At 48.0% G+C, this 22,016-nt stretch overlaps 1 protein-coding gene and 1 pseudogene across 7 annotated transcripts in view; one reads left to right on the forward strand and one right to left on the reverse strand.

Annotated features, from left to right (window-relative positions):
- Otud7a (OTU domain containing 7A) overlaps positions 1-22,016 on the forward strand; it is a 321,488-nt gene that overhangs the window by 290,069 nt on the left and 9,403 nt on the right. For all 7 annotated transcript variants that reach the window (XM_030242185.1, XM_030242186.1, XM_011250811.3 and 4 more), the window contains 3 exons: positions 986-1,135; positions 19,819-19,933; positions 20,103-20,187. In XM_030242185.1, the coding sequence (XP_030098045.1) occupies positions 986-1,135; positions 19,819-19,933; positions 20,103-20,187 (350 nt within the window). The remainder of the gene's footprint in view (positions 1-985; positions 1,136-19,818; positions 19,934-20,102; positions 20,188-22,016) is intronic.
- On the reverse strand, positions 2,166-2,676 carry Gm18804 (predicted gene, 18804; annotated as a pseudogene).

The raw sequence follows: 22,016 nt of genomic DNA on the forward strand, positions 1-22,016 counted from the left end.
TAGCCTATTGCTTCTTTTTCCTTAAATGATTCTCAAAGCAGGATCCTTGTATGGGTAGAATCATCCTGCCTAGTACAGACTGAGTGAAGGAGGCGGGGAAACTAAGAGATCCTCAGAGAACATTCTAAAAGCCCCTGTGCTCTGCAACAAAAAGGATACAATCCCCACTCTGAAGCCAAAGCAATATTCTTCATGGTAAAAACCCACCTGCTAGGCTTAGGGCGTGGCTCCATAGGTAGACTGCTTGCCTACCATTCAGGAAGCCCTGGTTCCGTCCCAGCGCTACATAAAGTAGGCATGGTGGTACATGCCTGTAATCTCAGCACTCAGGAAGGCCTAGTCAAGAGAACTGCAAGTTCAAGGCCATCCTCTGCCACATAATTTGGGGCTACATGAGATCCTGTTTCAGTGAAAAAGAAAAAAAAGAGAAAAGGAAAAGAAACAGCTACTGCTTCGGGCAGCTACTCACAGACGTGGTTCTCAGGCTCTTCCCTCACTTCTCATAAGAAAATGAACAAGGGTATCTAGTCACACAAAGATGCAGTCTCCACTTCCCGTGTTCCACCTGATCTACAGCTCAGTACCACTGCTCTCTGGCTTGACCCTTCCTGTTCCATAGAACTTGTTATCAAAATACACACCAGACACACTCAGGAAATAATAGGTCCTGCCTGGTGTGTGGACATTTCAGTGACACCAGAAGAGAAAGGACAGCATGGACTCCTAGCCAAGCTGGTGGGGGATATCACCAACCATCCTGGGTGTGGTCTTCGCTCTAACCCTGCTACTCTTTGACTGTGGTGTGGCTCTCAGGAGCAGGCTATCCAGACAGATCGCTATGGAAACTTCTAGTCCTAGTCCTGAGCACTAATTCTGCTCCCCTGTCCCCTCTCCCCGCCACCAACCCTCCCTTCCCTTTCTCTGCACTCCCTGCCCTGCTCTCCCCTGCCCCGTTCTCGCCCCCTCCCCATGTCTGTGTCCATAGCATTTGCACCCATCCCATTCGGAGGGATCTACCTGCCCTTGGAGGTGCCTCCCAACAGGTGCCACTGCTCACCCCTGGTTCTGGCCTACGATCAAGCTCACTTTTCAGCCCTAGTGTCCATGGAACAGAGAGACCAACAGAGAGAACAAGGTTTGTCCGGCTCCTGAGACAGAGTGGGGTAAGGTGATGTGGGGGGCGGGGGACACTGAAGATGTGGTGTGTGTGGACAACTGCCTAGAGTCCATGCACTGCAGGGATCAGCCACTGCAGGGATCAACCGTGGTTTCTGCGTAGCCATGCTCAGTCGAAATGCAGATGTGTTAGAGGCAGTGGTCCACCTAAGTCACATTGGAAATGAGTGACGCCACTGCCTATACTTGGCTGTTGGCTTCTGTCTCAGGCGTATATAAATTCTCTATATTTTAATTAACTTTAACTGACACATCAAATCAAGTGCACCATGTTGTATTTCAGTGTACATGCTGTGTAGTATTCTAATCAGGGGAAACATACCTATCTTCTCCGATATTCATCACTTCTTTATGTTGAAAGTGTTCAAAATCCTTGCTTCTAGCCTTTCCTTTTTTTTTTTTTTTCTTTTCTCTTTCTTTCTGTTTTTTTTTCCCCCCACAAGTGTACCTTTAATCCCACTTAGGGCTACACAGAGAAGCCCAATCTAAAACAAAACAAAAACACCTAATCATGTTACACAGGTAAAATACTCCTTTATCATGTACAGAAAACACTGAAATAGAGCATCCCCTCTGAACACAGAACAGCAGGCCCTGGCTTTCTGTAAGCTCCCAACGAAACACAACCATGGCCTTGAAAGAGTTCCTTCTCCCCCAGGTGGTGGTGGCGCAAAGCCTTTAATCCCAGCACTTGGGAAACAGAGGCAGGTGGATCTCTGTGAGTTCAAGGTCAACCTGGTTTACAGAGAGAGGTCTAGGACAGCTAAGGCTATTAGAGAGATGCTCTCTCTCTCTCAAAAAAACCAAAAAGACAGTTCCTTCTCTAGAAGGAAGGAGGGGCAGGGGGAGAGACAGAGACAGTGTGCATGTAAAAACCTGATTCCATAGGACTTAGCCAGCATCTTCTGAAACTCTACATCCCTTGCCTTACAGCCTGGGTTTGGTTTCTTTGGTCCGATAGTCCTAGGTCCGGGGGTGTGCACCATGTAGTCTACCTCCATCTTCTTACTCTGCAAAGAATTGATGAAGGCTTGCCATTCTGTTGGGTAAAAGCGCTTATAGACATTGATCTTATTCTGAATCTGTTTCGGGGGTGTCTTGATAGTAATTCTCCTCTTCCCCGGCCATGGCCTTATAGTCTTCCCCGTGATTCTCCACCACGTACTGAACATAGTCGATGAGGTCCCGAGACAAAGTATTTCCTTTCTTCTCTGGGAGGCTGGCTTCTGCCTTCAGGTCATTTACCACGTAGGGCTTCCATACAAGATTGGGTCCCTCCTCTGCGTCTACTTCCATGGACTTTACCTTCCTCTTACAGAGGGAATCCGCCCTGTTGGGGGTCTATGACCAACCCCATCTCTGCCAGGTTTTGCCGCACAGATTTGGTGTGGTCCACGGTACTGCCCTCCAACGAGCATTCCACGCATTCCAGTTTAGACACTTTCGGTTGACATTGTAACTGACTTTTTGCCTCTGAGTCTTTCCCTTAGCCTTGGGCATCTTGCAAACTGCCGGACCAGCAGCTCAAACTCTGAAACAGCAGCTCAAACCCCGAATCACGCTCTCAGAGCTGCGTGTTAATAGTCCACCTCTAGCCTTTTCAAATGCATGCTGTCTGTGTCCTTAGAGGGATTTTTAACTCTAAAGCTAATTATCGCTAATGCTCTGTATGGGTTTTTATATAGATGCAATCCACCTTAGATGGAAACAAATTCCCTTCAGAATTTGTACAAGCTGTGGCCCAGCACTTAGTTTGCAAATAGTTTTATTGGAACACAGCCAAACTCATTCCCTGACATTTTCCTATGACTGCCCTGCCATGGGGTAGCAAAATGTGTGTAACCAGCTGGCCTCTGACTTTAATTTACTAGCGCTGTTCATGCCCACTCCTGCTGTAGTCAGCTTTTGAACCAAAAACGACAACACTACCTTTAGATCATTATAGACAGCCATTTCAGCACTCATGCGCTGAGTGAACCAGCGCCACCTGCTGCACAGTGCACACTTGCAGTTATCAATAAAACACAGTGGGTCATATTTATATTCAGTACTGTCACTGCTGGCAAAGAGGGCTTGGTCTTGTTAGCTATGAAGGATGTGTGAGTGTCTGAGAGGGAAGGACAAGGTTTTGTTACTGCCACTCTTATTTTCAGTACAGACTGAGATTTCCCCACAAGGAGACTGAAGGTCAAGGAGATGGCATGTGTTCTTACCCTTGGATGTGGCTCTAAGAAACTCCAAGTGGTTGGTTCAGGGATTCCACTAGCAGGAAGCTCAGGGTGTCCATCCTGACCCTTTACACTGAGTAGATCAGAGCCTCTACATCCTGCCCCTTCCTCTGGACAGCTGGCAAGGTGGGGGCACAGACACAAGTCCAGGGCCCTACCTCCTCCAGCCCTTATTGTGTGCCCTTCCACATCTGTTCCTGCCTGATGGTCAGTCAGAGAATCAAAAGATCTATGGGATGGAATCTGAAGCCAGACAGTTGAAAGAGCCTTTGCCTCCTCCCCAGAAGCCAAATCAAACCCCAGCTCGCATGCCACAAATGGGTCCCGGCAGCCAGGGTAACAGACTGCTTATCACTCACTCATTGCCACTGATCACCAAGAGAGACTCTCCATCATTAAAGTCTGGGAGGAACAGTGCTTTTCCCCGTCTCTCTGTGTCTAGTGGTACCTGCCGGCTTTTCTAGGGTTTTGTTCTGCTTCTGTTTTGGTATGGTCTGAGATAAGGATGTCCTCTGTTGTTCAGAATCACCTCCAAACCCCTGGACTCAAGTAATCCCCCTGCTTCAGCTTTCAAGTTACTGAAACCATATGCACACAAAGGGTGCCTGCCGTCCTTCGTCCTGTAGCCCTTGCAAGGCAAAAGAAGCCTCCATCAGGATGTGGCTTGGGCCAGGTCTGGGCCCCCTTGTCAGCAAGAGTCCCTGAAGTCAGCCTCCATCAAGTTCATGGTCTCCAGTCCCTCCAGATGCCTTTGTGGTGACTGTAAAGCTGTCTTTGTCACTGTATCCCTCTAAAGGCAGAATGGGAGTGTTTCACCTTTAGGGGACAAACTTTTTCCATAGGCTGGGTTCTGGCCCTAGAACACGATGCAGATAAGTAGCTCTCTGGATCCTCCAAGGCCACTGTGTGCCCAGAGGCCAGGTTAGAGCCCTGGAGAGGATGCAGTCTCTACAGAGGATAAGCCTTTACCAGTAGATGCTCTGCCATCACCCAAGGGAAACACTGCAGAGATGCCCATGGCTAGATGACATTCTGAATGGCCCAAAGCCTGAATACATTGTCCCTGTGTGTGACCTTCCCCACTGTAAGCACTCACCACTCCTGTGGATTGGACTTTGGCAGCTTCTGGACCACAGCAAAATTAGCAGATATCTCCCTTCCTTCACACATAGATTTGCTGTGGCTCTGGACTGTAGTAGCACACATGATTTTCTTTCTTTTTAATGTTGAAAAGATTCCCCTTTCTGCCTCAAGGAAGTACTTCCTAGCTTTTCCTTGCTGGTCTCAATTCCATCATTGCTGCTTTCTACATTGGAACCCTAGATAAGGGGAGGCATGCACAAGCAGTCAGGCTAACAGCCCAGGTGGCTACTGACAGCAGACAGCTAAAGACGACATCTACTGTGTAGTCTCGCTGCACACAGGGGTGGTTTACCTGCGTGAGAGGTGGGAAGTTTCTTCACACAACTCAGAACAGTGTACAATTTCAACTTGTAAACTATTTCTGGAATTTTCTATGTAATATTTTAAACCATGCTCAGCTATAATGAGACTGCAGAAGCTTTCAGCTAAAGGAGTTCCTGCCTCACTGGTCCATCCCCTGTGCCACCTGAACCCTAACCTGTGGCAGCAGCTGCTGAGCTGTGGAAAGCTGGGGGAAGGCCCTCTGTCCCCTGCTCCCCACATTAGCCAGAGGTCCTATATCTTGTGATGCAGGAACAAGAATCAGTTTCATGAACACACACCAAGCACCAGATCTCAGCATCCCTCATAAACTTCTCTCTCTTTTTTAAGGGAAAGGAACCCCAGCAGGCCATTGATTCAAGGAAGACATGTGATAAGAATTCAGTACATTGTACTATTAGTCCAATGGCAAGGGCAGTAGTTAAAGAAAGAGTGATTAGAACTGGCCTTGGCAGTCAGATGTGATGTGGGGGTACCCAGAGACAAACTAGCATGGACAAAGGTGATGATAGGCCACTGTCGAGTGCTGATGACCTAGCAGAGCAGGCCCATGTATCCTGCCCTTCCTCAAGGATTTGTGCTAGCATCTTACCTCCACTAGGCTGAGCTCCCAGCTTGGCATTTCCTGGTTATGGAGCAGCCTGAGAAGCAGGTATAGCGGAGGAAAAAGAACTGTCTGTGTTTCCAGACAGTTCCACTGGGAATCTTACCTCTTGCTTGCAGTGCCCATCCATCCAGGGAGAGGCCCAGATACAGAAACTGGACCTTCACCAACAGGTCGTATCTGGGGACACTACAGCTGGCTGCTAGGCTCTCAGCCAGATGAGTGGATGTCAGAGGTTCACAGCTGCTGTCTGTGGGTGCAGGCTCTACCTAATGGTCACTCACACTCTGTCCAGTTCAAGATTCAAGAGTAGAGTGTGCTAATGCCCTGACAGTGGCCCCCAGCAGCTAACTCAGTGGTGCAATCCTGTTTCCAAACCTGCTGCAACTAGAGTTCAAATTAGAGCCTCCCAGACAGCTGCAGAGCTCTGGGCCCACCCAGCCTTCCAAACCTACAGCTTAACCAGCAGCTCTTTGCCTGGGCTATGCTGGATGCTACCCCAGTGCCATCTCACTTGAATGAAGTGTGACACTCCCTACAAACCCCCGTCAATCCTCAAAGATGAGGTTCCGGAGCTGGAAAGATGACTCGGTTGCCAAGAACACTTCTTTTGCAGAGGACCCATATTTAGTTCCCAGCTCTTTGTAGCTCACAACCACCTGTAACTCCAGGCCCAGGGAAACTGACACCCTCTTCTGGCCTCGGAAGGTACCAGGCAATCATGAGTTAGATACGTAGACATGCAGATATTCACAACATGCACATAAAATTAAAACAAATCTCTAAAAAAAAGAAGAAGAAGAAGAAGAAGAAGAAGAAGAAGAAGAAGAAGAAGAAGAAGAAGAAGAAGAAGAAGAAGAGGAGGAGGAGGAGGAGGGGGAGGGGGAGGGGGAGGGGGAGGGGGAGGGGGAGGGGGAGGGGGAGGAGAAGGAGAAGAAGAAGAAGAAGAAGAAGAAGAAGAAGAAGAAGAAGAAGAAGAAGAAGAAGAAGGAAGAAGAAGAAGAAGAAGAAGAAGAAGAAGAAGAAGAAGAAGAAGAAGAAGAAGAAGAAGAAGAAGAAGAAGAAGAAGAAGAAGAGGAGGAGGAGGAGGAGGAGGTCCCTTGGCGTCACCATCCCCATCCCACCCATAACGCCAGACTACTTGCCTGTCCTGGCTTTTTCCCTCACGGCACACCCTTCTTCAAGAGCTTCCAGGGAAGCTAGGAAGCATCATGATAGTTTAAATGGGAATTCCCCCAAAGGCTCACGTTTGAATACTTGGTCCTCAGTTGGCAGAACTGTTGCAGAAGATTAGAAGGTATGGATTTGTTGTAGGAGGTGTGTCACTGGGGTTAGGCTCTAAGCTTTTAAAAGGCTTGTGAATCCCAGAGCTCTGGATCTGTCTCACGGTTGTGGATCAAGGTGTGAGCTCTCAGCTGCAGCCTGGACTATAACACTCTGAAATAGTAAGCCACGTTACTCACTTTCCTTTCTAAGGCATTGGTCATGGTGTTTTATCACAACAACAGCAAAGTAACTAAGACAGGCACCGCCCACTGAGGACTAGTCAGAGCTTCAAGGTCACTGTAGCTTCCCATTCGAGCCTTTACATGATGGAGAGCTGCTGCAGAAGAAGGTACACTGCATGAAGCTCTGCTCACTGAGCCAACACAAGAGCTATGTAGGAGGAGACATGGCCACTTGTCAACAGCTTCCATTGTCAGCCCACCCAGCGCCTGGTCATACTTCAGAACAGGCTCGGGTGGGTCACTGGCCAGCCAGCAGCACGAGAGGGCATGAATGCAGGCCTCCCCACTCCTGCTTATGGTTTCTTCAACATGTATTTGCTTGATAAATAAGATGCAACTATGATATACGTCTTGAGAGCCTTCACAGAAGAAATGGAGAGGGCACTCACTTCCTGGGGCCATGGCACCACAGTGGCTCTCAGGCCTCAGGAGAAGGCCACGGGAAAGATGTGCTTGGGACTTGCTGCCACACTCATGTCTCCCACCATGCTCACCCAACTGGGACCAAAGACAGGTGGGATCCTGAGTACACCCCAGGGAGACCCAGTGTATGCCATTCCAGCCAGTGGCAGGAGTGTCGTAGGACCACTGCAGCTCATCTTCCCTTCTTGATAGAACTCTTTACCTATGTAGTGAGCATGGTTTATATTGTATTTTATCATATGAGAAGTTGTTTCATGGCTCCAGTGCAGTAGTCAGGGTGGACCGACTCTCAGCACCTCTAGATAAGCAATGACCACCCGTCAAACCCTACGTATAAAAGACTTGAAGTCATGTGCCACCTGCCCAACAAGTGTATGTAGTTGGGCTAGAACCATTCTCAAGACCAAGAGAACCCTGGGGATTGATGGGTGAGGTAGTTAGTTGTCTTAGTTAAGGTTTTGTTGCTGTAAAGAGACACAATGACCATGGAAACGCTTGTAAAGAAAAACATTTGGGGATGGATTACAGTTCAAAGGTTTAGTTCACTATCATCGTGGCAGGCAGACATGGTGCTGAAGAGGCGGCTGAGAGTTCCATATCTGGGTCTGCCGGCAGCAGGAAAGGAACTGTGACCCACTAGGCCTGGTTTGAGCTTCTGAGACCTCAAAGCCCACCCTCTGGTGATGCACTTCCTCCAACAAGGCCACGCCTCCTAATAGTGCCCCTCCTTATGGACCTGTGAGAGCCATTTTATTCAAACCTCCACAATGGGTATTATATAACCCAGCCCCCTAAGAGGGAGCCAGGCAGCTTTATAGGTAGGAATGTGTCCTGCTGGCCAAGTCTTTGTTGGAAAGGTTCCCTGAGTCTTGTGGACATGGCTCTAGAAAGTTAAAGATGAAGGGGGGGGTGGCATCCTCTGGAAGGTAAGAGCCATTTGAAACTCATGGAGTGTCCCTCAGATTCAAGGGACCTATTATTACTACATTTAGTGGCTTCTATCATAGAATAACTTGAGGGCTTGGATCTTTGAGAACCCACCAAGTATCACTTTAAAAAGTTGCCTTTGGCTGTAACAGATGGAAGGAGTAGGTGGTGACTGGGCACCAGGAAACACATGTATCAAGTAGGTGACAGACCATCTGATACAGCATACACTGGCCAAGGAAGTTACTGTGATGAATCAAGTCAGAAACCTCTGAATAGCTAGGGCCCAGAAGTTTCTCCTTTTAAAAGTAAGGCCATGGTCCTACAATCTCCTTCAGGGACAAATATCCAGGGCGCAAAGACCTAGATCAAATCATTGCAATCAGGCCCAACTCACAATACTTCAAATCAGACTTTTCAACTACAATTGTGAAGAGACACGTTCAGTAGAAACCATACTTGGGATTTTGAGGTTTGATCCAAATAGGCCCACCTCCCTCAAGCTCCACCCTCTCCCTCAAATCCGCCTTCTCCTGCACCACCCTGGAGTTCAAACCTTCAACACCCCAAGGGCCATGTCCTAGTTTAGTTTTCTATTACAGTGATAAATACTATGACCAAAAGCAAGCAACTTTGGGAAAGTGGTTAATCTGTCATTCACCTTACAACTCTCCATCACAGAAGGAAGTTAGGACAGAAACTTGGGGCAGGAACCAGGAGGCAGGAACTGAAGCAAATGCCATGGAGGAGTGCTGCTGGCTGGCTGGCTCTACACAGCCTTCTCACCTTGCTTTCTTATACCATCCAGAAACACCTGCCAAGGGTAGTACTACCACCTATGGATTTGGCCCTTACACATAAATCACAATCAAGACAATATCCCATAGGCATGCTTACATTCAAATCCGATAAGGGCATTTTCTCCACTGAGGTTCCCTCTTCACGGATTACCCTAGCCTGTGTCAAGCTGAACAAAAAGGGGGGAAAAAAAGCCAACCAGCAAAAATGTATCCTTTCTGAACTTGACACACACACAAAAAAAAAAAAAAAAAAACACATCAGTATTAATCCATAACCTCTCTTTTCCTGTTTGTCCCCAAAATTGTTACTATTAATATAGAACATAATATGACCTTAAAGGTCCTACAGTCCTTAAAAATTCAAACATATTAACTTCAAGTTTTCTTTAGTATCCAAAGTCTCTCCACTGTGGGCTCCGATAAAATTAAAACTAAGTTACATACTTCCTTATTCCAAGAGGTACCACTAGGTACGTTCACAATCAAAGCAAAAACCGGATTTCAACACTGTTAACTCAGTACCCAACATCCGGGATTCACTAATGCTTGTCTGTGCTCCGAAATGCCTGGGCAGCTCTACTTCACCACTGCCATCCGGTGCACACAGCTTGTCCCATAGGCTCAGGCTAGCACTGTTCCACGTCTGCCGCTGTCCTTGGTGCTCACACCACAGCCCTGGCATCTCTAACATGCTGGTGTCTCCATGGCAGTTGGTCCGTATATCCACCAATGGCCTCCACTGGCCTCTCTTCAGGGACCCTGACCCTGCCACATGATGCCAAGCCTTGACCCCTTCAAACCCTGCAGCTTTCACCTCACGAAACTCAGCATCATAGGAGACTCTTACACGTTACCACATTCAGCTTCCAGCTTGAGATGCAGCCTTGGCTCACTCTGGACCACAGCCTCTGTGTGATGACCCTGAAGAAATACTTCCAGGAGATTTCACCTCTATGATGCTGGTGTCTTACTAATCACAGCTGACTTCTCAGCCCCAACTAAACAGCGTCAATCCCAGTAAAGCAAAGGCTTCATTTCCGTGGCTCTGGTCTCTTGTTAATCATAACTGATTCTTCATCTACAGGTGACCAAGAACTACAGGTTCTTAATTCAAATATATTTATCACATGAGTGGCCTTAATAGAGTCTTTGCTCTCCACTGAAACTTCACAAGCCAGGCCTCCATTATCTGCATTTCTTTCTCAACACTCTTACCTTCCAATTTGCCATATCACCACCCATTAAGCTCTAAGACATCAATAGCTTGTCCAATCCAAAGTTCCTAACATCTCCATAGTCCTCCCCAATCGTCATGGTCAAGTGCACCAAAACCAAATGGTAGAAGAAAGGGATTTTTTGTTTGTTTAGGGGGTTGTGTTGTTTGGTTGGTTAGAGGTTTTTTTTTTTTTTTTTTTAGTTGGTTGGTTGGTTGGGGCGGGTGTCTGTGTGTGTCTGTGTCTGTGTTGCTTGCTTATTTTTGTTTTGACCTACACACCATGGTTAACAGTCAATCATTGAGAGAAGTCACAGCAGAACTCAAAGCAGGAGCCAAGCCTGGAGACAAAACTGTAACAGAGACTATGGAGGAGTGCTGCTTCCTGGCTTGCTCTCCATGGCTTTCTCAGCCTGCTTTCTTACAACACCCAGGAACACCTGCCAGGGGTAACACGGTCTGCTCGCTGGGTCCTCCAGCCCTCCCACATCAGTTAGTAATCAAGATGGTGTCCCACAGACTTGTCTACAGACCAATCTGATGGGGCATTCTCTCAACGGAGTAATCTCTGCCCAAATGACCCTAGCTCCTGACAAGTTGACTAAAAAGGCCAACCAACACAGGTCACTTATCCAAACAGCACAGATATGTGATAAGCTAATCTGCACTACAGTCTGTGGGTGCTCAGACCCTATGTGGCACCCACATATCAGAGTGTATCCGTTACAGATGGGGGGTTACATGTGTCCTGAGCAATGCTCTCAAATATTTAAAGGTCTGCAGTTAATGGCAAGATTCCCAAAATAACCAATCAGTTCCATGCAGAGTGCCCACGAAGACAAGTGCAGCCTTACCTTGTCTCACTGCACTGGGTGCAGAGGGTGCAGGCATTCTCTGTCCCTGAATGTTGGCACTGGGCTAGAACAGCAGGGCTGGATCCACAGGCTCTGGGTGGTCTCATGCCATGTACTTTCCACGCACAGGTGATGTTCTTAGTTCTTACCAGAGGTGACTTCTTAGACTTCATCATCTTCCATCCCCACTTTAGGGGGGGGAGGGACACATGAGGAAGGAGAGCCCATCTCCAGGGAATGGCCACAGTGACATAGCATTAGAGTGGCCAATGAGTAGAGTGGATGCCATGCCTTCTAAAGGGGGACACTTGGCCCCCAACGACAGTTGCCCAGTGATTGGGTAGTATGCAAGTGCTAGAGAGGGGCCTGAGGAAGTGGTGTCTCAGGTCAACAGTGCATGGATTCACACAGCATTTTGACCTGGTGATGCAGGAGTCTTCATTGTTAGAGAAGGGGAGCAGGGGCTGTGGTACCTCGCAGAGGTGGAAGAGTGTGTGAGGTGACTGCTGAGATAGCTCTCCTGAATGCAAACATCTGGGCTACACCAAAGGCAAGAAACCCTGGGGCATCAGGTCAGACACTGGGAGAGGAGATAAGGTTGGCACCGGGCAGGGCAGCTTCAGACTCCAGGAGGAAGCCTGCAGATGGTCAGGTTTACAATTTGTTTATTGCAACAGTAAGTCAACACAAAGAACTTCACCAAGAGCACCTGGCAACCTTGTCTGTTAGACACAACACACATCTGTAAGAATGAGGCATCTAGAGATTCCAGGGAGCCAGTAAGTGTGTAAGCAGCTTGCTTGTCGGCTATATTTGATGTGCAACCCAGAGCACATTAATCCGTGCTTTAGTAGTTCCAGGTCAACAAATTGGGTTTTTTTTTTTTTTTTTACGCGATGCTAGAATCCAAATCCAGGGCCTAGTGTTCTACCACTGAGCCACACCTCCAGCCCTGACCGCATGCTTTAACTTGCAGTGCATTTAACAGTGCACACACTGACCAGTCATTTGTAAAGAGCCATACTTGGACCAGAGAAAGGTGTTGCCATCTGTGCCTGACACAACGGGATTTTGCTAATTTCCCATGGGTCTGAGGCACTGGTCTTGACATGGCTGTGTCCACTCATTAAGAACTGCATCTGATCTTTATACATTTCCTTGTGGCTTCCTCACCTCCTTCACACTCCACCACCACCTGCTGAAGAAAGAGGTGAGGGTAACAGGGCTTCTAGTTTACAGCCCAGGCTGTCACATTTTGGCACACTTGACTCTTGGCCCATAAACTTCACTAAAGATTGAAAGGAGGCCAGAGCCTGTGGGTGAACTTAATGGCGAACAAGCTCTACACCAGGTTGCATACCTAGAGCACACCCGTAAGAGTCACTGAATCTGCCTGTACCTTGACCTTGGATTCCTAGCCTCCAGGACTGAGAAGAAAAAAAAATCTCAGTTGCTTACAGGCCACCTTGTCTGCGGTGTTCTGCCACAACAGCTCAAGCTAGTGGCACGGGAAACCATACAGAAATGAAGGATCTGTGGTGCTAACGATGCCCTCAGGTAAAGGGAGTGGTCAGCCCTAAAGACAGTCCTGAGCTCCTGGCTCCTAAGAGCAGGTGGTGCCACTTGTCCCTGCATAGGGTGTCCTCCGTGCATGCCTCAGTTGAATGATGCTGGCCAAATGTTCTATCCACCAGATACCTGACACAGCAACCAGGGTCTTCAGAGAGCAGCAGCACGGATCCCTCAGGAAGCCTGGTGAAGCATTTGGGTGTCTGCACCTGCTGTGTAGCTCAGGAGAGGATGGGTAGGGCTTGAAGGAGAGGCTGGCAACTGGGCACACTCCTATCCTCCCACCTTTCTAAGCCCATGGCCAGTTTACTCCACATAGTTGACAGCTGCTGGCATCTCTCCAGGCTTATGTTGTGTTTCTGGGCCAGTGGGACTTAGGATAGGGCACACACCAATGGACTGGCAGATGTCAGCTACTAAGACAAGGGTGGCCAAGTGTCCAGCAAAACCATGTTTGCCCTTTCTCCTTTATGGTTGTTAGCGTGGTAGAGCACGTCCCCAGCCCCAGCTCACTCTCGTTCCCATAACCTGAATTCAGCTATAGCCTGAAAATATTAATTGGAAAATTCCAAAAGTCAACAGTGAGACCTCACTCACATTGCTTTTATATCTTATACTGTTGTATTTCATTAGTTATTGCTGTGAATCTCTTACTGTGACTAATTTACGAATTAAACTCCATCCTTGGTGTGTTCATGTAGAAAGAGCACAGGCAGTGAGAGAGTGAGCGCCATTGCTCAGGCACCCACGGGCCCATGAGATGCAGGTATGGCAGCTAGTGCATGTGTGGTGTGAACTTGCACGCAACTTACTGCACATGACTGCCTGGAGAACTGGTCCATTTACTGTTATGTAATGGTCCTCTTCTTTGTAACCATTTTTCATAACTCTTCTTTGTCTGATATTGGGTGGCTTCCCCTAGCTCTTTGTATTAGCGAGTGTCTTTTAAACTCCCTATATCTTTAGATTCATTATGGAATTAGTTTAGTGATGCAAGCTGCCTTTGCTTGTTTTGCTTTAATCGAATCTAACAATAATTATCTTTTGACATGTATTTAATTATATGAATGGTAAGGATGGGAGGAAGCCACCATCTTCGCTAGTCTTTTCTCCTTGCTCTGCCTGTTCTTTTGTTTTCCTTCCATGTCTTATTTTTGGATTAATTGTACTTAGTAACTCTATTTGCCCAGATTATTCAGGGATTACAGATAGACTCTTTAAGGAGATTCTATTTTCAAGTGATACTGTCTGCTTCCTGGGTTGCAAAGAAACTGCATCCCAGAATCCTCTCACTCTCTGCACCACCTGTTCACACACTCACACACATACACACATATGCATGCACACACACAGAGAGAGACACACATACACTTACACACACACATGCACGCACACACACAGACACACACAGACACTCATACACACTCACACACACATATACACATATACACACACATATACACACACTCACACATACACACATACATATACACACACTCACACACACATACATATACACACACTCACACACACATACACACACATATACACACACTCACACACACATACACATACATATACACACACTCACACACACATATACACACACTCACACACACATACTCATACACACATACACACACATATACACACACTCACACACACATACATATACACACACTCACACACACATACATATACACTCACACACACACATACACATACATATACACACACTCACACACACATACACACACATATACACACACTCACACACACATACATATACATATACACACACTCACATACACATACATATACACACACATATACACACACTCACACACACATACACTCACCATGGATGAAAGCTGGAACTGCTCTCTTGGCTGCAGAGATTTGGTTATCTCAGAATTACTAAAAGGAAGAAAAAAGGGAATTTGACCTTCACCTTCATTTATTCCATTTCCATCACTCTAGGTAAATTTAAGTCATTACTGGAGACACCTTCCTTCTTCTTGTTGCGAGATTTTCACACTCCCCAGTGCAGATAAGCAGGTGGAAAACTGGCGTCTTTGGGTTTGAAAAACCTTTTGATCACCTTTCTCTCAGAGCTTTGCTGGAGTTAGAATTAGCAGCTTTTCTTTCATCCCTTTATAGACATCACCTTTTGCTTTTTCTGCTTACCATTGAACTGTAGGCTCCAAATCTTATCCTCCTTTCTCTGTATCGAACGTGCCTTTGCTCTCGGGAGTTTTAATTTGCTGTGGGAAGGGATGTATTTGTTGTTACATGGCTGCTGTTATTGTCCCTATTGATATTCTCATGGCTTCCCTGATAGGTGGTGTCTTAGTCAGGGTTTCTATTCCTGCACAAACATCATGACCAAGAAGCAAGTTGGGGAGGAAAGGGTTTATTTGGCTTACACTTTATACTGCTGTTCATCACCAAGGAAGTCAGGACTGGAACTCAAGCAGGTCAGGAAGCAGGAGCTGATGCAGAGGCCATGGAGGAATGTTCATTACTGGCTTGCTTCCCCTGGCTTGCTCAGCTTGATCTCTTATAGAACCAAGACTACCAGCCCAGAGATGGTCCCACCCACAAGGGGCCTTTCCCCCTTGATCACTAATTGAGAAAATGCCTTACAGTTGGATCTCATGGAGGCATTTCCTCAACTGAAGCTCCTTTCTCTGTGATAACTCCAGCTGTGTCAAGTTGACACAAAACTAGCCAGTACAGGTGGGTCTGTTTGGTTGGGTTTTTTTTTGTCTGTCTGTCTGTCTGTCTGTTTGTTTGTTTGTTTGTTTGTTTGTTTGAGTGTATATGTTTCTTAACATTTTTCTCTGCCTTGCTCTCATTTCTCTGGAGTGACAGTACACCGATCTTAAGTTGTCTATCACTGACCTGCAGTTCTTGGGTGCTCTGCCTCCTGCCCAACCTTTCCTACTTTGTATTTCAGTATGGCTGATTCTGATTGGTCAGTCTTGATGTTCATCGTCTTTCCTTGGCTGTGACTCTCTCAAAGCTGTTCTTCATCTGTTTTAGTTTGTTGTGGGGTCTGTTTTGGTTTTGTTTTTTACTGTTATTGTTTTATTTCTAGCTCTTCTCTTTGATACTTTCTTCTCTCTACAATCAGATATCAATTCCTGCATGGTGCCCACAGTATTATAGACGGATACATTCAGTCCCCAATAGCTGCAACACCTCAGTTGTGTCTAAGTTGGCACCCACTGGTATTCTGATGCAAATAAAGTGGAGTGGGCTGCACTTGCTCTAACACTGACGTGATATGAGACGTGAGCATACATACCATAGTGTTGTGTCTTTTTAGAGAATTGGGCCCTTTAGCATTGTCTCTGGTACCATAATGATTTTCATAAACCAGGTAAGGTGAAAGATAATGAAGTGGTGTCTTTAAAGACGAAAGAAAAACTTCTATTCTCAAATTATCTATTAAATAGCTCCATGGCATGCAGGAGTCATGCTTTCTCAAACAAAAGAGAACAACTTCACGCCTGCACACCAGTGTTAGAGTCTTCTCAACACATTAGAATGTGGGTTTCTTTCCTCCTTCCTCAAAGGTTGTTTTGTTTTGTTTTGTTTTGCTGAAAGTCAGTCATTTTTCTAAGCAGAGAAGACTGGGGAAATCACTTCGTTCCTGGAAACAGGCACACTTTTTTTTTCTTTAGTGTGCATGTTGAAAGCTGTCAGGACACACAAGGCAGGTCACCCCCTCCTGGTAGCACAGAACACTGTCCTAACTGTACCCCGAGTTTGTGGACCTGAGCTCTGCAACTTGTGCTCCTGCTCCTTGGTGGAGAGGAGAGCGCAAGCTCTGCAGAGAACACACCTTGGGATGTTTGCCCATCTTCTGTGGGGCTGGGGGAGGTGGAGGGTGCACCCATGTTCTCATGCTTATGGGAGCCAAAGGTCAATATTGTGTCTTCCTCAGTCCCTTTGTGCCTTTTATTTTGAGACATGGTCTATTGCTGATGTAGCTCAACTGGCTGTCCAGCGAGCCCCAGCTCCTCCTATCTCAAGCTCCCCAGCCCTGAGATTACAAGTATGAATTTTTGCACCTAGCCTTTAATAGGTGCTGGGTTTTGAAACTCATGTTTTCAAGGAGGAGAGTTTACCAACTGAGACATTCCTCTAGCCCCTCACCCATCCTTTTTGTGAACACCATGCTCAGTCCTATAGATGGGAGCCTGTAAGAGCCAACTGGTTTCTTATTTCTCTTTTCTAGAGGAAGAGCCTGCATAACTTCACTGGCTTGCATTCTTCTTTCATGCATATAACACATCTAGCTGAGTTCTTCGTACTGGGGTCAAGTCAACCCCTCCAGGTTGTCTCCACCTTCCCTCAGAGGCATTTTTCTTTCCTTCAAATTTGAGTCACTTAGACTGGCTGAGCCATCCACTCAGGGGTAGGCTAAAGACACGCTGAGAATCTGTAGCTTTCTCATTGTAATGGTAACCTCAAGCAGAAATATCCATTGTGTTTCATAGAATGAAAACTCCAAATCTTCATGGGCCAGTTAGAGATGCTGTAGTAGGCTTACAGGCTAAATGTAAGAGAGAGTTCTTTCCAAAGCAAACCGAAGAGTAAATCCTCTAAGGCCCATTTTGAAAGCTGTTGCTGTTATTGACATTTGCCACCAGGGGGTGCTCTATGATGCCGCCATTTGTTTGCCTGGGTAAAGCAGATGTTTTTCCATGTACAATGGGACAAACATGAAGTGCAATTGATGCTCATGAGGACAGCCTGTTTTTGAGATGCCCTTGGCTGCACCTCCCCTCAGCCTTCAAACAGGCAGCAGCTCATACTCGAAAGATCAGGTGTGAGCTGTATGTCTCCAGCCCCTCACTTAGGACGTAGTCTTCACCCCAGGACAGGAGAGTTGACAGACTGTCAGACTCTTTCTAGGTAGCCAGCACTAGAATCTTCAGATGTATTTCAGTTGTCTTCTCAGAGTAGACAGACCAGGAACCCAGTCCAGGCTATCTGCTGAGGGTAAGAATCCCCAGGCACGCTGTAGCCGTAAGGTAAGAAAGCTGGGACGTCCTGGTTTAGGTAATTTATCAGAAACCAGACAAAATCATAGTGGCTCAGGTTGGGCTCCCAAGTCAACAAAGCCTATGCTGGAGTTCTGGTTAGCAGACAGTTCTTCTCCCAATGAGGTTCAAGAGCCTGCTCCTGACGTCATATACTTGCATTGTCTGTGTAGGAGACATGGGCAGAGAGGGAAACGTCCCCTAAGCCTGGCCATATTGCCCAGAACTGACCATATTACTTTGCTCACAGCCTGTGCATTCAGCTAAGCAAACCACTCCCCACCACACCCCCTTGCTAAGAGGATGGAAAGTATAGTCACAGCTGGCCCATGAAGGGGTAGACAGCCTGACCCAGAACACCCAAATTATACCCACAGGAATTATTTCTGACAAGTTATTATCCTCTATAACAATCTTTTCCAAAACACCTTGATTTGAAGATCCACAGGGAAGCTTATTTACAACGTAGCCCTCCATCCTGATTCAGGACCCTTGCGTTGGCCCTCTGTATGAAGTACAGATCCCTAGGGGACACAATTCTAGTGAGTCTGGGATGCAGTGTCCCTAAGGATCACCTCTGCTGTCCCCCAGCCACCGGTAGGAAGCCACACCAAAGCCTCAATGTGTGTTTGCTGACCTACAAGACAGGCTGAGCTCAGCCCTGGAAACGAAAGCCACATCAAAGCAGAATGAGATGTCCCAGTCCCCTCCCCCGTCAGACCTTACCTACACTGCTCCATGGCTGGCCACACACAAGGAAAACCCCTAAACTGGCTGGTGATCCACAAAACTGCCTTTCATCTGTTTAGGTGGGAAGAAAGGGGGTGGGGTGGGGGGGGAGAAGCAGTTTGCACTCACAGTCTCTTTAGAAACACTAGAGGGCAGCATTGAGTCGCATCTAATTTCTCAACTTTGCAGTATTGGCTCCTGGATTTTCTGTGTTTTGTTTGCCTTTTTGTTCTTGCCATGGCACTGCTAGTATGAATCATAGGCTACGGGCAAGCAAAGGAACAAAGCAGCTGCCAGGGGCCCTGAGCTGGGCTTCTCTGCGGTGGTGAGACTCCAGAGGGGTGGGGCATCCTGAGCGAAGTGACAGAAAGGAGACTGGTACTCATTAGGAAGGTGGAATTTGGAAACCATCTCCACACTTCTTCCTGTTCACTACCCCTGACAACACCCTGAGGAGAAAGCAGATGTGACATTAAGGATTCCATTTGCTAGGAGCAGGGATCCCTCGGGAACTCATCAGATCTCAGTACACCTGTAGGTAGATACTGACCCCACCCATACTGGTCTCGGTGGCTGGTGTGCCTCTGTCCAGATGCTTTGTGGTGAACCAGCTCCTCTGAGAAGTAACAGGCCAGACTCCCCCACCTAATCACCACCGCCACAGAAGGCTCCCTCTCTGCTCCCCTTTTAAAGGGGCTGTAGGCCAACACTGCCTCTCCTGGACTTGTCACTAGATGCTTTCTGTAGGAGCCTGCTGCCTGGTCCTATGCAGATGAGCTCCCTGGTGGGGGCGGGGGGTGCAGCCCCCACCTCCAGTCTTGCCTCAGCAGAGCTCAGCTCACACCTCTCCCAACTTGCAAATTCTGCCCTTCTCTGAGATGAAATGGAGGCAAGGAGCAGGTCATCCAAAAGTGGCCTTCCGTGGTTCACCACACCCATCTGGGTTTTTCTTCGGAAATAGCAAAAGCACCCATAGCTTTTTCTCATCCTGACAGCAGAGAGATGCCTGCCCTCTAACAGAAAGAGACCCTGTCAGTCCAGGTGATGCCTCCACCTGCTTGCTCTTCGCCTACATAATAGAAACAAGTTTGAAACCTATAGTCTTAACATTCGTGGTATGCAAGTTCTGAGTCTACCTTCTGTCTCCATTAGGTTACCTGCCCTGGGACAGCTATTTTTGAATTTCTGAGCTCTGAACTCTGCTGGTGCCTCCAGCCTCCTGGCAGGCAGATGAGGTGCCTGTCACCATGCCTCTCTCTTCTGTTTCAGCTGTGATCCCTCTGACGGATTCGGAACACAAGCTGCTGCCCTTGCACTTTGCTGTGGACCCGGGAAAGGACTGGGAATGGGGGAAAGATGACAACGACAATGCCCGGTTAGCCAAGTAAGACCTGCCCCGCAGTCCAGTCCGGACCCCAACACCCTGCGGGAGAGTGGTGGTGACAGGACTCCTGTTGGGATTTGGGGGACTAAAGGGCAGGGAGAGGATTGCACGCGCAGGCGAGTGAGCTCCTGCCACCTCCGGAGCTTCTCACTGGGTGTTCTTTTGTCAGCCTCATCCTGTCCCTAGAAGCCAAGCTGAACCTTCTACACAGCTACATGAATGTGACGTGGATCCGCATCCCCTCCGAGACCCGGGTGAGCCTCGAGTGCACGAAGCCCCACCCAGTGACCGGGCAGCAGCCGCTCTGTGCGGTGCGGGCAATGCTGTGCCTCCCCAAAGTCTCCACGCAGCGCAGCGCTCGGCTCCACGCCTTGGGGAGGTCCCACACCTTCATGCCCCAGAACCGGACCCAGCTACTGATTCCTAGTCCAAACACTTCCTCCCGGTGGGAGGCGGGCGCGTATTAGGGGCCCTCCCTCTCCCCCACCCCCCTCCACCTCTTATTTTACACAGCAGGAGAAGAATAAACACACCCACTCACAAAGCAAACCGTAGGCAAGTCAAAACACAAAACTATCTCTGCAGAGATCGGAACAAAATGTGCCGCGGCAGAGCGGAATTAATTATAACTGTGTGTGGATCCTTAGAAAATCTAGGGAACCAACAGCGCTAGTCCTCAGCGCGCGCCCTTCCCCTCCCTGAGGCGGAGGTGGCCTCCGGTGGAGCTAGCAGAAGGCGGAGAGACGCGGACCCATCCCGGGGGTGGGATGGGGGTTGCCCCTGCTTGCAGATGCTGAGAGATTCTTTTTAAGTTTGTGACTGATGTTTTCATAATCTTGGGAGGGAACTCCCAAGGGAAGGGATTTGTGAAAATTGCTTGCAAATAATTGGTCCTCCCTGACATCCGTTTACTTATGTATCCAGCGGATTCAAAGTACTGAAAGGAGACATCCCGCTGAATGGCTCCTGCCCCACTGTTCTGATTGCTCACTTCCGCTTCGCCTGGACATCATCCAAGTAGGGCGCCCCCACGTGGCTCTGATTCGCCATGTTCTTGGGGCACAAGAGACAGCCAGTCAGTGACAGAATCTTGCCTCTCTCATGCTGGAAGGTGCCACTGTGCCCCAGGATGATGCTCTGTAGCACCTACGTGGTATGCAATGGCAGCAGCCCTAGATCCATAATCAGTACCTTCCAGCTGAGCACATCTTTTCCCTACAAAGAGCAGGATGCATGGCCAGACCTTGGTGACCTCCATATCAAGTACAAAGCTCAGCAGACAACCCCACTGCTAAAGGGCACACAGCCAAGGCCCCTCTCTTACTGGGGCCCCTTTCCCTGTTTCAACCTTGAAGCTGACACTCTTTACCATCCCCGGCAAGCCAACCTAAAACTCAACTCTCTCCAAACTCAAGTGAAAGGAGGGATTTCTGCCTGGGTGGTGGTCAGCACAGGTCTGCCAGCCTTGCTTCTACTGACCTAGCCACAGCAGCTCATCCTTCTGGAACCTGCTTGAGCAGAGGAAAAGAATAAAGTGAGGAGCAATGGCTTCTCCCTTCTCTTCTAAAGACCAGAAAAGGCCTGCCCAGGCATGTACTAGTTCCTGACACACCCAGATGCAGGCTGGAGAGATGCTGTCTTTCCAATGACTCTCCTCACAGGAAGGTCCCTCTTTGGAGAACTTATGGCAGCTGCCTACCCAGCATGACCTCCTCTCATAGCCTTCTCAGGCTTGCCACCTATCCCAGAGATTGGCCTAGCCATGCTCTGCATGGTCTCGCCCTCACTGGCTGCCCCCAGGTAGTGTCGTCCAGGTTATTGTCCATGGCATTCCTTCACTAGTGCCATCCCACAAGACCCCACATCCTCACTGGAAGCCATTTCCAGCATCCTTTTCAGCTTAGCATTCCATTTGTAGTTAGAGAAGGGAACTCCTGAAGTAGCATGTCATAGCTGGATAAAGGGAGTGGTGGTCCAAGATGAAGAACGGGGTTTAGGGCAAGGTGCATAGCCCCTGCTTGGAATAAGTAGGTGATCCATCTGTGTGGGAGAGATGCTGTCTTCCTTGCTGCCCTCTGCCTTT

This window comes from Mus musculus, chromosome 7 (genome assembly GCF_000001635.26).
Source record: "Mus musculus strain C57BL/6J chromosome 7, GRCm38.p6 C57BL/6J".
Lineage (NCBI taxonomy): Eukaryota > Metazoa > Chordata > Mammalia > Rodentia > Muridae > Mus > Mus musculus.